We start from the raw sequence: 14,252 nt of genomic DNA on the forward strand, positions 1-14,252 counted from the left end.
AATTATTCTTAAAAATATACACTGGAAATAAGGACAGCTAGTATTCCAAAATCACTTAATTGAACAATTGCTAATACAGAAGTGTGGTATATAACCAAGTACAGCGTTTGTCTTCTATACATACACACACTTGGTAATATGTATGAATGCTTTAATAAGGGATTGTGGATCAACTGTTGTGTCAAATATATTGCTCCTGTGGTATTATATAACTAAAGGATTTTCCTCCCCCACAACTTTACTACAATTGAATCAAACAGGAGGTTAAACACACTGAAAATTAACTTCTAAAAAAAATCTCTCATTTATCTTAAAAGCATGCTTCCAGTTTTTGGCTGGGAGTAAGAAACGTTATGGTTATAGTAGTGCACAAAACCCTGTTTGCATGGCTATTTTAGCCTCATTCTGTTGACTAAGTGTGGATAATCACGCTTTTGGATAATTTATACAACTGAATCTCCATCTTTTGCAGGCTTCACCCTCCTCTAATTGTAACATCTGAAAATAAATTAAGTACTTTGATGTTATAGCAACCTGTTACAATGCACTGATGAACAGATGCCTACAATGAATGGTTGTTAAAGTACATCTTAAAATTTGCTAGAAATACGGTTTTCATTATTGGATGTTTCAATTAATTTATTTTCAACTCTTACAATATACAGTGAATGTATAAGTTTTTTTTAAATTATTTTTTCAAAGCTAAAGAGAAAAGGATAAGGATAATTCAGCTCTATAACTGGAAGTCTAAAGACAACAAAGGACTGGTGTGGGGTTGACTTTCATTTTCATATCCATGAGATGTGTTCTCTGGAAGTACTCACTAAGCAGGACACCTAAGCTATACAGCTGTGCTACCAGCATTTGGACAGCCTCTGTACAACCACATATATCGCAAGTTTCTAGCGTGGCTAAAGGAATGCTCTCCTTTTGAGCATAAGGAAAACACACAAAAACTAAAACCTGTATTCAATAACAGATCACAAAAGCCAAAACATGTTGGCTTAAGACAATCTGCCCATACTGAAGCTCCCTAGATACTTTTGATTCTGTAACATCTGCTGTTGGTGCCACCCCATAACTTTTGAGTAATGGGGCCAGGAGCACATTGCAGATCTTTACATTTTACAATCTCACAGTGCACAGGGCATGACGCCTTTTATTACAGATCTGTTCCAGCTCAAACTGAAGTAAATATGAGTCTTCCTACTTACTACAGCAGAAGCTGGTGAGGCTCTACGTGAATATGTATTTGGAAAAAAAAAGGCTTTGATTACAATTGCACTACTGAGACTATGACTTTTGTCAGGCTTCTTGCTGGGGAATGATATTTGAGACACTAGCCTGTGTTGGATCATATCAGGTAGGATGGTAATTAGCACTGCAGAAATCCCTATATACAAGTAGCTCACCATTCTGTTTTTATAAAGGATTTAAGGATGAAAGTAAAAATTTACTACAGCATTGTAGCTTATTTTTAAGCCAGTACCCACAATAAAATGCTAACCAGTTTACAGTCTTAGGTTGCCCACTTTCTAATCGCACAAAACCGAACACCCTTGCCCCGCCCCTTCTGAGGCCCTGGCCCGCCACAAACCTTCTCCAAGCCCCATCCCAGTTCACTCCATCCCCTCTCTGATGCTTGCTCTCCCTCACCCTCACTCACTCATTTTCACTGGGCTGGTGCAAGGGGTTGGTGTGCAGGAGGGGTGAGGGCTGCAGCTGGGGGTGCAGGCTCTGGGATGGAGAAAGAAATAAGGTGTGCAGGAGGGAACTCTAGGCTGGGGCCCGAGAGGTTCAGAGTGTGGGAGGGGGCGGGTGTTCCGGCTGAAAATTGGACACCTGGCAACTCCATCTTTGACTGTGTAGTAGCTATATGTACATGACACAAATTATACCATTCAACAGCCCCTACCAAAGACTCAAATAATTGTAATTATCATCATTTTCAAACAATTCACAGATTACTCAGGAGGAGTTCATGTTGCTTACCTTTTAAAATTCCATGACTACTGAGTTCTGCAAAACTGGCATTTTCCTTTGAAATGAGAAAAATCAGTTCAAATCCCAAAAGAGCATTAATGAAGATTGTGTTATGAAACACCGTAGGGGGGTGTTTTGGAAATGTGAAGGTGAAACTTTATTCTGGATTCCAGCAATAAACACAGAAACTGAAAGATTGACATGATGAAATTTTAAGCATCTAGACAGGATTTTGTTTGCACTAGTTACAATAAGTGTGCCTTATTCCCAAAATAAAAGTGGAAATAGACATGCCATGTAGGCCTGGTGTTTTGTGTCAAATATAACAAAGGTGTTGTCTACACAGTTTGTCTCTGTGAAAAGATTACCCCTCTAATGGTGCAGCCAAGGAAACCTTATTTCTGCTCAGGAAGTGCCACTTGTAGTGGAGCGTCGTGATGTTCTTATCTAAACTGCAGGACTGACTTAGAAATTCACGAACACTAAATTCTGTGTTCACCAATCAGCATGTCTCTGTACATTTTTCCTCTTTACAGCCCTAACCTCCACTCCAGGAAGACACCATTACATGCTAAGTATCTTGGCCTGCTTATTACCAATTTAGTGCACAATACTTGTAAGGTGCTTATTGCACAGTGGGTCTGAAAAAGTTAAGTGAAAATACCAATGAAACACTGCTAAATCACTCATGAATAAAACCAAAAAAGACCAGCTGCAACTTTATGAGGGAAAAAATTGAAAACAATTAAGCTTAGCATCTTAGATGTTCTCCTTCCCGCATTTTTATTACTTTAACATTAAAATCTACATTACAAATGGACCTTTGTTTTTAAATGGGCTTTTTGCTCTGTTCCCCACCCAGAGTCTGATTTTTTGTGATCTCAATTTTGATAGAAATAGTTTTTAATATTACAATATTAGGTGGGAAACAGGGAGAGGTGTACACTTAATTGCACGCAAAGGTCTCTAGTAATGAAAAAAGCATAGAACACGCAAGATGCAGAATTCTTTCTAAGTAGTACTTTTCCCATGTGGCAGCTGTGTTCTTTGTTACTTTTCAAGCATTTCAAACAGGTACCTCAAATTAGGTACAAATGGGCCCTAATATTTCCAACACCCTATTATACCCAAGAAACTGAGTAGCAGGCATGACACACTAGCATACACATGTTCTTCATATTTATTAAATCCCATACTATAAGCATCCCAATTTAAAATACTTAATTGTTCAGTAAGGCAATTCCTACCTCTTGCACATCTACAGTACTCCCAATGACAACAAAAAAAGCAGCGAGTCACCTCCACATTTTAGGATGAGTTACTGCTACTTTTGCTGTTCCAGAATCCCCGCAAAAGCCTTCACAGCATTGTATTATCTCAGTATGCAAAGTCTCCCCCTCGCCTCAGATTAACATTTTATGATCTGCTATAAAAACATTATGGCATTAGAAATTCAATGATAGCAGACAAGTCAGGACAATAATTGATTTTTGGTCATAATGATTCTCAATGTGTTCAAATTTAGCAGTAGATCACTAGTATACTTTCCTAATATTTAAAATGTTTATCACGCTACTATATCAGAACAATTGTGTAGTAGCATCTAAAGCTTCATGAAATGCTTTCTTTGATCATATCCTCTGAGAATTGCATGAGGTTCTAGTTCACTCCTAGGTGCAATTCAAAGTGTTGGTTTTATTTAGAAAAATCTAAAATCATTTAGGACCTGGCAGTACTACAGATTAACACACTCTCTCTCTCTCTGTGATATATACCAAAGTAGTTCAGGTCAGCTGAGGCACTTAACTAAATGCCCAGACATTCAAATAGAGAGTGAGAGGACAGCAGGATATTTTCAGTGAGGTCCACAACCGTGGAACCTACTCACCCTCTTTGGTCAAAATCCTGTACTACTGACTTTAATGGCACATTTCAAGGCTTACTTATTTTCCCAGATTTCACCTGTGGTTAGCCAAGGAGAGGGTTTTTAACAGGGTCATGAGTCTTTGCATTTATCTTTTGTAATATTTGTACATGTGCCAAGGGACATAGGAGCAATTACATACATTTAAATAAATAAAACTAATAAACTATGTGCCAAATATGCTACAATGAAATGTCAGTTTACCTAACAATCCAGGATAAGCTAACATTGAATATACTTCTCTTCAATAGAAAAGATTGCCAAAGGAACAGCAATATAGTCTACGTACAGAGGGATAGCCAGGTACTGATGGACAGCCTTTGATACAGTGGACAAAACAGCTTTATGGAAGTTGCTGTGCCACTATGGAATCCCTCAGAAATTTGTGATCACACAGAGTTTCTGTGAAAATATGACCTGCCAGTAATATATTACAGCAAGTGAAACCATTTGAGTTTACTGCCAGCAGCCTTATGTCACCCAGGACCTTTTCACTGGTAGCACACTGGGTAATGAGAATGCCACTTGATTGTTCTGTGGTCTTACGATGGAGTTTCACACAAAAGTTATACGATCTAGACTTTGCAGGTGACATCAACTTGCTATCCTATGCTCAGAGAGGCATGCAAGCTGAAACAAACGATCTTTGGGCATATGCACAATTAGTAGGGTTGAAAATCAATACACAACAAGAAACACCAACACTTTCTGGGCCTGACATAGAATCGGTCCAATATTTCACATATCAAGTACAACAGGTAGGACAGACATTAAAGTCAAAATAGCGAAAACCAGACATGCCTTCATAACTCTAAAGCTGATCTGAAGAAACAGAAATCTTGCCCTTCAAATAAAATTTCAAATATTTAACAACATTGTGAAGTCATTCTTAACAGATGGCACTGAAACTTGGACACTTAAGACTTTACTATCTAAATTCCAAGTTTTCATAAACAACTGCCTGAAACAAATCCTTAATATCAGATAGCGGGCGGGGGGGGGGGGGGGGCGGGGAGAATCGAGCTCTGGAGGACGACAAGATATACTGATATGTCAGGAAACTATGGAACGAAAATGAAGATGACTAGAACATACATGGAGGAAAGACCAAAAGAACATAAGACAGGAGTTGGACTGGAACCCCAAGGGCAAAAGGCAAGAAGGTAGACCAAGCATAACATGGAAACACACAATAGAAAGCTATCAAAATGATACAGGAAGAGTTAAGACTGCAGCAAGAGAGTGTCAAAAGATGGCAGGCAGTGGTGAAGTCCCTATGTTCCTCATGGAATAGGAAGGCATAATTCAGTCAAGTTACAGAAGGACAGAGAAGATAACTAAAAGCATATGGACTACTTGGACTACTATCACATGTCCTATCTAAAGTAGTACCAATACTATTCAGGCTCTCACTCTTGAAGACTTATAATATAATCATTTTCATAGCTCAGTACAGGACACAGTAAAATCTTATGTTGAAAATAGCGGGTGTTTCCCCAAGCTTATGACAATTGACCAGTGGTGGGCAATCTGCGGCCCACATGTGGCCTGTCAGGGTAATCCGCTGGCGGGCCATGAGACAGTTTACATTGACTGTCTGCAGGCGCGGCTGCCCACAGCTCCCAGTGCCGTGGTTCACCGTTTCCAGCCAATGGGAGCTGCAGGAAGCGGTGTGGGCCCACCACTGCTATAGACAGAAATATACATTAGACACACCCATTCCCTAAACAAGGTCACTTGTTATCCAGTTGTTTGGTTCACAAGTGATCATTTTAATTTTATGGATGAAGTGCAATGTCTCAGATGCACCCCATTTTTTAATATTTGTACACAAACCTTTTTAATTCTTGGCACCAGGCAAGTGTAGAACTCCCGTATTAACACTAATGCATTTTGCACTGGCACAATAAGGTGATCAGTTTGTCTTCTAGCATCAATGAGTTAAATGAATCGAGTCCATTGGTAAGTGCCCAATTACAAAGTAATTTAAGTAAGAACTTGTGGATTTTTTACAAATAGGTTTGATGGTAAAAATACCGACACTGTGACACTTTTTACGTACAACTTGGTTATTGGTAATGGTCCCCTAAACCACTTCATGAACCCAGCAAAACTATACAGTATGCAAAGAATATTTGTAACAAATCTCTGAAAGGACAGTGTATGGAAATACCTTATGATCTTTGTGACGTACCCTGATGTTTAAGTTAAATAAACATGGACACCACCTGTAAAACAACACAGTGTGAATCCCCCTGAACCTGTGGATTTTTTTCTTTTAAAAAAGGACTTTTACAGAATTCAAGTAGTGTAGCAGGAAACCATATATGTCTTTTGATCACAGGTCAGGCAAATATAGAGCCACTTATTGGATTTTCCTTTGCTCCAGTTTGGCTAAGATGCCCCAGTGGATCTATAAGTCTGTTGAAGTTAGCTTTTTCATGCTCCGTCGTTGAGCTAAACTTGAAGCTGCGACAGGTTCTAAGACTGGCTGAAATGTCTTGTGATTCAGTGCAGAATATGTGGCAGCCATGGCCCCCTAGAGAACAATGAAATCCACAAAGATTGTAAAAGTTATCTGGGAACGAAAACACTGAATGTTAAATATTAATTCTTTATGAATCCTGGAAACGCCACAGAGAGAACTTGTGTTAGGGCAGAATTACTTTTGTAAAACCTTGTGTTGATAAAGAGATAATTAATATTTATGCCTGGGTCCTCAAGGCATCTGAGCATGGGTTCTTCACAGACCTTAGGTATGTTCCCTCTTACCAGTAACATTTATTTCACTTTCCATTAAATTTCCACTATGTTCATGAGGCCAGCGGTGGAAGTAGAATTCATTTCTTACCAGTACGCTGCACTCATGGGAGGGACACAAAGGGGGGGCACCAGCTAAAGGAGGGAAGGGGGGGTCACCTGACCTCCCCACATGACCCTTCTCCTCCCTGCCCCCAGCCCAGGGCTCATGCACTCTCCCCATCCCCTCCCCATGATCCATCCCACACTACTGGGGGGGACGGGGATGACTCCCTGTCCTTCTCCCGCTGCGCTGGAGACTTCTGAACTGCAGGGCTCTCTAGAACAGCTGCGGTAAAAGGAGCAGAACGTGGGGCTGCGGGGCAGCCCGATGCCAGTAGCTCTTCTGGCGTAGCTGTACCACCCCCAGCCCTTCCATGCAGCTCTCCCTCCTGAGTCCTGTCTGGGGTTTGTACAGCAGCCCCACCGGAGGGCAGGGCTGGGGGCAGTACAGCCATGCCAGAGGAGCTGCACATTCTGCTCTTTTTGTAGCTATGGTTCCCGGGAAAGCTCTGCGAGTACCAGGAGGGGCCAGCCAGCCTAAGATGATCCTGTCTGAGATGCTAGGTAGATATTCAGGGTAGCTAGCTCTTCTTTGTGTTCATGCTGCCGCAGCGACACTATTTTTAGCACACTAGCTTGATCAGAGCTAGTGCAGGTAAGTCTCCTCAAGCTGGAAGTATAAATTCCAGCTTGATGTACAGACATCGCCTTGGAGACAACTAAAGCCTCCAGAAAATTCTCCACCTGGGTATGAGCATTGCCCCGATTACTCTAGTATTTAAAAAAATAGAAAGAACAGCAACAATCTCTTCTCTCAGCCTCTAGGACAAAAAGCTTGATTAGTTTGTCAATATTTTGTTTGAATGTTTATGAGTGAGCGTGTGCACTGTGTGACGACAGAGAGAATGCTAATTCTAAGAAAGGTGTTCAGCACCGAGCTCTGAAAGTGGCTGGTTCCATAGTCTAGGACCAGCTCCTGAGAAATCTCTTTCTTTTGTACCCATGAACTATCTTCAACAGTTTCACTGTTCTACACAGTAGAAGGTCGTAGCTGCATAAAATGGATGCAGAGGTGATTCTCAAGTAACTAGGGCCAATCCCCAAGAAGGCTTTGAATACAAGGAGAGACACTTTGAACTCTGCATTCAGTGAGGAGCCAGCATAGAATGGATGACTGGGTGAAGTGGTCATAGCAACACAAGTTGCTAAGTAGCCAGTCTTCCATGTTTAGTACTACTGGAGTTTTTGGTGGCCATGGATATTCTGGCATCCAACTGAGGAGCCAAAAGGAAGCAAAGGCTATGAACCAAGGTAAGGGCATATAGTGAAGGATGCTACAAAAAAGAATCTAAGGGGAATTTCAAACAGAGTAGATACTCTCCTTCTCACCCCACATACTTCCTTGTGATTTACAAAGCCCTGATCCCACAGAAATAGGATAGAGGGGCTTATCTGGGCAGGGGAGCAAGCTTGGGAACAACTGCCCTCCTCATTTCCTCTGCCAACCCCCTTTTCGGGGAACTCCTCCACTGGCATTAATGGGGAAGGAGGGAACAAGTACCACCCCCTCAAGCAACAGAGCAACCATGGAAAGGACAACTTCAAGTGAAGCATATACAGTAAAAAGTAGATTAACCCCTTTTCAACAAGGTCCTTATTTCCATGCTAACATCCTCTGTAACAAAAAAAATACACTGAAAAATCCCCAAAGCCACACCTGCAGTTTAGGACAGGAAGTGAAAAGCCATCCTAAATCCAGCTGAAACAGCAATTGGAATTTAGCAGATGATAATTAGCAGAGAGTCAGAAAAAGATTGCTTTTCTCTCAAGTGTTAAGCTCACACATATTGAGATAGAGGACTTCTTGTTTTACCTTAACTAGATGTGGTGCATCTTGTCTGTTTAGCTGATAATGAGGCAACTGGTCCCTGCAGGCTATCCACGAGTGTTTTAATACTTGCTCTGCTGTATATCGCTGATGTGGATCTACATGAAGCATATGGGATAGCAAGTCCTAGATTGAAATGATAAACACATATACAGTGGTTACATCCAAATATAAAGTGCCAGAAAGTTAGTGTTAATGACTAACAACATGAAAAAAGCCATTTAATTCATCTGGAAGGATCTAACAAGCCACACTAAACAAGGAAATCAATAGCTGAAGTGGGGCATTCTGTGTCTTGACACTTCAGATGTCTGAATACAATGTGTGACATTATATAGGTACAATGAAGTCTGTTAACAGAATGAGCATTCATTCTAAACAGAGCCTTATTAGAATGTTCATGATTTTTCATATTTTGGTTTGCTTATGTATCCAGTCATCTTTCAGAACAAGGGCAGAAATAGTTAACATTAACCCAAAACAAACAAATAAGCAATCCATTTGCCTTGGATGCATTTCTTCTAGTGGCAGATGCTCCTCCTCACTCCTGCTATATAATTAATGTCTGGACTACCAGCTGCAAAATCTAAAACTCAAATATAGCGATATGCCTCTGAAGTTTTTCCACTTTAAGGTACAACCTTGTAAGGTGAAACTGACCAGAAGTGTACATTTGGTTTTGCCCTGTTGGAGTATTAGGAAAGTGCTATTTTAAGTTAATATGCAATTGCAGGGTTGGTCAAAAGAAGGTGAGAGAGAGAACAAATCAATTAACACATTAATAGGTGGAAGGAAGGATATCAACAAAAGCAAGAACAAAGAATGATTACTCAGCAATTGGAGTAAGGACAATACGAGGCATTTAAAAAAATATATCAAGAACAAAATAAATCCTAGTAATAGGATAGGTCCGTTACTAACAGAAACAAGAAAATTGTCACTAATGAAACAAAAAGGCAAAAGTGTTCATTAAATATTTATGTGGTTTTTGGAAAGAAGCTGGGTGATGCATTCACATCTCACAGTGATGATTTTTTTTGCCTTTTCCAGCAGTAACTAAGTTGGATGTTAAACAGCTATTATAGTTCAATATTTTTAAATATAATTTGCACCTGAGTATTAAAAAACTGGCCAAGGCTCTCTCTTAACCACTGATGTTGATTTTTAACAAATCTTGAATTACTAGGAAAGTTCCAGATGGCTGTAAAAGGTTAGTGTGCAAAAACTTTAAAAGAGTAAACTGAATGGCTTGGGTAACTATATAGGCCAACCCTGATCCTGCTGAAATCAAGGAATGGCTGATACAGGAAGCAGTCATTAAAGAATTACGTGATGGTATATTAGTGCCAGTCAACAATATTTTATGGAAAATAGGTAGCATCAAACATATCTGATATCATTCTGGTTAAATTACAAGTTGGGTTGAGAAAGGTAACCATGTTGACACAATATACTTATACAATATACAATGTGGGAATTATGGGTGAAATGCTACTGCCTGTGTTAAGGGGGTAAGCTTAGATGATCAATATTGGTCCCTTTGTAGCTTTAAAGTCTATTAACCTACTAATAGGTCAGGTTAAAATTTATAATTATACTAGCACCATTTTAGCACCTGATCCTGCTGAAATCAAGGAATGGCTGATACAGGAAGCAGTCATTAAAGAATTATGTGATGGTATATTAGTGCCAGTCAATAATATTTTATGGAAAATAGGTCAGGTTAAAATTTATAATTATACTAGCACCATTTTAGGTTACTAAAACTCAGATTTAAAATATAACCTAATTTTTACCATTGATACTGTGTGACTGCTTTTGCAATTCACATAGCTAGATCATGAAAAAATACATTAGTTCCTCCAGCTGATTTTCACTAACTAGCACAACATTCATAACACGAGATGCAAAAATTGCAGTGGAATGTTTGCTCCCAAACCAAAAACCTGGTGACACCCAAGCATTGCAAGTAAGAGGCAACTTTACATGTTGAAATACTCAGAATAAATAGACGGCAGTCAATTATTTTTTTCTTATTTTGTTGGTTTGAGTCAAAGCCTTATCATTATTGTTTGTGTTTTGCTTTGCTCTTGGTGCGTTGCATATCAGAATATTAATCCGAGTAGATTTTTCTAGTTTTTAACCATTATCATGTCATTATATTTCACTAAAATTTAAAATTTTCCACCTGGAGTATTTACAAATTTTCTTCAACTTTTTATGCTTTTATTTAAATTTTCTAGTTAAAAGTCTGAAGTCAAGCAAATCCTAAATAAACACATAATTTGATTTAAATGTGAATTGCCATATAAAAGCTGTGCTACTTTTGATACGTCTTTATGGACATCCAAGAAACAAAGTTTTTCATTTTTCTGGAAGTATTTTCCTCCTGGTTTTTCCACTGGGTATTATCAGATGCAGTCTTTCCAACTTTTTACTGGAAAAAATAAGTCTTAGAAGAATCAGAATAGTCACATTTGCAAGTCAGACTGAAACCTGAATTGCAGTTCTCATGTCGGTCAACTGACAGGCTTGGTGATGGTTAATTTTAGGGAGCTATTTTAAAATCACTCAGATTTTTGTGCTGAATGTCCTCATTAGACAGGTTATGGGGAAATTCAAAAAAATTTATAACTAACCCTATAAAACATTTTTTCCTCTAAACTTTTCTTGGCTTCTAGCTTATTGGCTGTATCCCAGAATGCATTGTCCTGTACAATCACAAATACCATGGAACACCTTCAGTAAACCAGAAGGTAACATTATTTTGTAAGGGTGGGGTGAATTAAAAAAGTTAGTAAAAAAAACTTATTTCTCTGCCGAAATCAGCCTTTATCAGCCTAGTCAGCAAGAGCATTCAGTGCAGCAATTTTGGCTTAACATTTCTCACTTTGGTTTTTTAGTTCACATTAAGACAATAAAACATTAAGCTTTCATCCTTCTGACTTTGTGAATTTGGAGTCCATGATAGTATGATGTTAATAGTGCTAAGCAAGAATTAGGTAGCCACGACTCAACAAGAACCAGATTTAAAGTAGTCTCACACAATATCCATCCCACGTCAACTGGCTCTGCTGGAAATACAACTCAGGTTTTAGCCCTGAAATATGACATCACCATCTTTGTCCTCCAAAGACTGCCGAAAGTCTTCCAGCAAGAGAGAAGTGCAGAACAGATCCCGAACCTCTTGTACAGAGCACTTAAAAGTTTTACACGTGGGCTTTGTGAGGCACTGTAAAACATTCTTCCCTTGTTAAAAATGCAACTCTTGATATAGTTCTAGGATCGGAAACCATCAAAAAAAATACCACAGATTCCATACACAGACAAAAATATACCAAAATAAAAATGGCTAAGAGTTAAGTTACACTAGTCAGATATCCAATCAAGTTTAACATATATTTGTTTGTACCCTAGATGGTACTATAGAAGATAAAATATATTTACACCTTTGCTGCATCTGAAACAGTGTCCCAGTTGCCTCCACTTAAAGAGAATTTTCCACTGCCTATTCGTAACAGGATTTCCTCAGGAGTATCATTGGGACCATTGGCAAAAGGAGTATAGCTATTTAAAAAAATTACAAGCAAAGAAAGGATTACATGTATATGAAATGTATAAAGAAACATGACATAAGCAAATTTTCAGAAAGCAGTGTCATTCTGTCTAGATACTTATGGGTGGTGTTACTACTATATTATGTGTTTTCAGATATTTACTAAAAATAAATGAAAATTTAATCTTTAAAAACTTTTCTTTTTATTTATTGCAGTGGCTTATCCAGTGGAACAAACTAAGTACAGACCAAAGATCTATAATAGCTAAAGGTTAACAACTTGCAGGCTATACATTCTTACCATTCCAGAGTTCATCAATGAAACTGAAATGTTTCACAAATAGAAATGACGGGGAATATCCTCATGTAAGGTCACCACCCTTTTTAAACTGAACGGCAATGAAGTGACCAATAAATCTGACTGAAGTCCATAAATATGTCTATACCTTTTATCATGGACAGAAAATACAAATGTGACTGGGACTGTTTTTAAGACTCAAGTTTGGGAGGCTCTCATTTCTCAAAATTACAGAAAAGCTGTTTTCAGAACCTTTTAGAAAGTTTTAAGAAACAGTCTCTGCCTGTAAAGTCAGATCTCTCAGTAACCATGAATCCAACTGTGGAGCGCTCAGAAGAATTAAAATTAATAAATATAAACCACATCCAAGAGACCTGAATAGTTCCTGAGAATTGTCTTGTTTCTTCCACGTCTAGAAGCAAACACTGATTAAAACTTGGATAAGGTTTACATTAGCACATGACACTGTTTGCAACTACCCTTCAATTGTAATTTACTGTGATTTCAATAATTTATTAATCCCAGATGCATGACTGTTTGCTACCCAAAAAGAGCTGCATTTTTGAGAACTTCATGGTTGAAACCTCCTGCCTTTCCCAACCTATGAGCATGAGGATATAGAACATTAACACTAACATTCTAAGACACACACAGTGACGTCAAGTACTTGGTGCATAGTGAATATTAATATCTTTTAAAAGTTAATGATTTCATAAGTTTTGTTTAAAGCTGAAGAATTAACCTATGAAATTTGTTATGTAACTGCTATCATGGAGGACAAAGTCCACAACGTTTACACTTCTAAAATAATCTTCTTTCAGGTCCTGGGAAGGCATAAAATTAAGCCCCTTTGAAAAGCAGAAACCTGTGTGTTTTTGTTACTTCTCTACATCTTAAAAATCAATTACATTCCAGATGTTCCAAAAATATTAATCTTTTGACTGCAAATAATTACACCGCCACCCAATATAACACAAATTTGGATACAATGCAGCAAAGCTGCGCACTCCAGTGGATAAAAGCAAGTTCAGTATAACACAGTTTCACCTATAACGCAGTAAGATTTTTTAGCTCCCAAGGATAGCGTTATATCGAGGTACAGGTGTATGAGACATTTTAGTCCAGAAAAGTACTTTTCGAAAGTACTGTAGTGGGATGAGAAGTACAGGTTAGAGAACTAAATGGCAGCTACAGCGTTTTACTCACGTGCTGCTACTACTATTGAGTGTCCATTGTGCATTAAAGCTATAATCGCCAGACGACTAAAAGATTGTGAAACTCATGTAGCAAAATTTACCATTTCTTGTCATAAGGAGAATCTCCTCTAAGGATTATTACTTTCAGTACTGTATTCTTGCAAAATCATCTTTAACTGGCCTAACAACAATTAGGACAATGCCCCTTTAGCAGACTGGTATAGGATAGCCACCCTGAGAAGCAGTATGTGCTTCAAATTTCAGTAAAATGGGTTGGATTCTTGTTCAGGAATGTCATGACAGTTGTGAAAGCTTTTCCATGTTTATTGCTAAAGTCTGTGTCACTAATATTCCAGCTCAGAGATATTACTCTGAAGATCCCCAAAATACCAAGAACCATCATATATTCAGATTTTGAATTCAGTGAATTTGAATTAGCATTCTGCGGAATGAAATCTTAACACTAAGCAGCTGTCTACAGAAGGTTCACTAGAACCTTACACAAAACTAATTTGGCCTGTTAGCTGAGAGACAGTTATCAGAAGACAGTATGAAAACTTGATCTGCAAAATTTCTGATGCTGAAGCTAGGGTAGAACATGTGAC

At 38.5% G+C, this 14,252-nt stretch overlaps 1 protein-coding gene across 2 annotated transcripts in view; it reads right to left on the bottom strand.

The window, feature by feature from the left end:
- Window positions 1-2,116: 2,116 nt before the first annotated feature.
- The window catches only part of RPS6KA6 (ribosomal protein S6 kinase A6), an 84,740-nt gene continuing 72,604 nt past the window's right edge, over window positions 2,117-14,252 (bottom strand). For both annotated transcript variants that reach the window (XM_050965034.1, XM_050965033.1), the window contains 3 exons: window positions 12,047-12,164; window positions 8,583-8,723; window positions 2,117-6,446 (listed from right to left, as the gene is read on the bottom strand). In XM_050965034.1, coding sequence (XP_050820991.1) covers window positions 6,321-6,446; window positions 8,583-8,723; window positions 12,047-12,164 — 385 coding nt within the window. In that variant the 3' untranslated portion in view covers window positions 2,117-6,320. The remainder of the gene's footprint in view (window positions 6,447-8,582; window positions 8,724-12,046; window positions 12,165-14,252) is intronic.

This window comes from Gopherus flavomarginatus, chromosome 8, assembly GCF_025201925.1.
Source record: "Gopherus flavomarginatus isolate rGopFla2 chromosome 8, rGopFla2.mat.asm, whole genome shotgun sequence".
Taxonomy (NCBI): domain Eukaryota; kingdom Metazoa; phylum Chordata; order Testudines; family Testudinidae; genus Gopherus; species Gopherus flavomarginatus.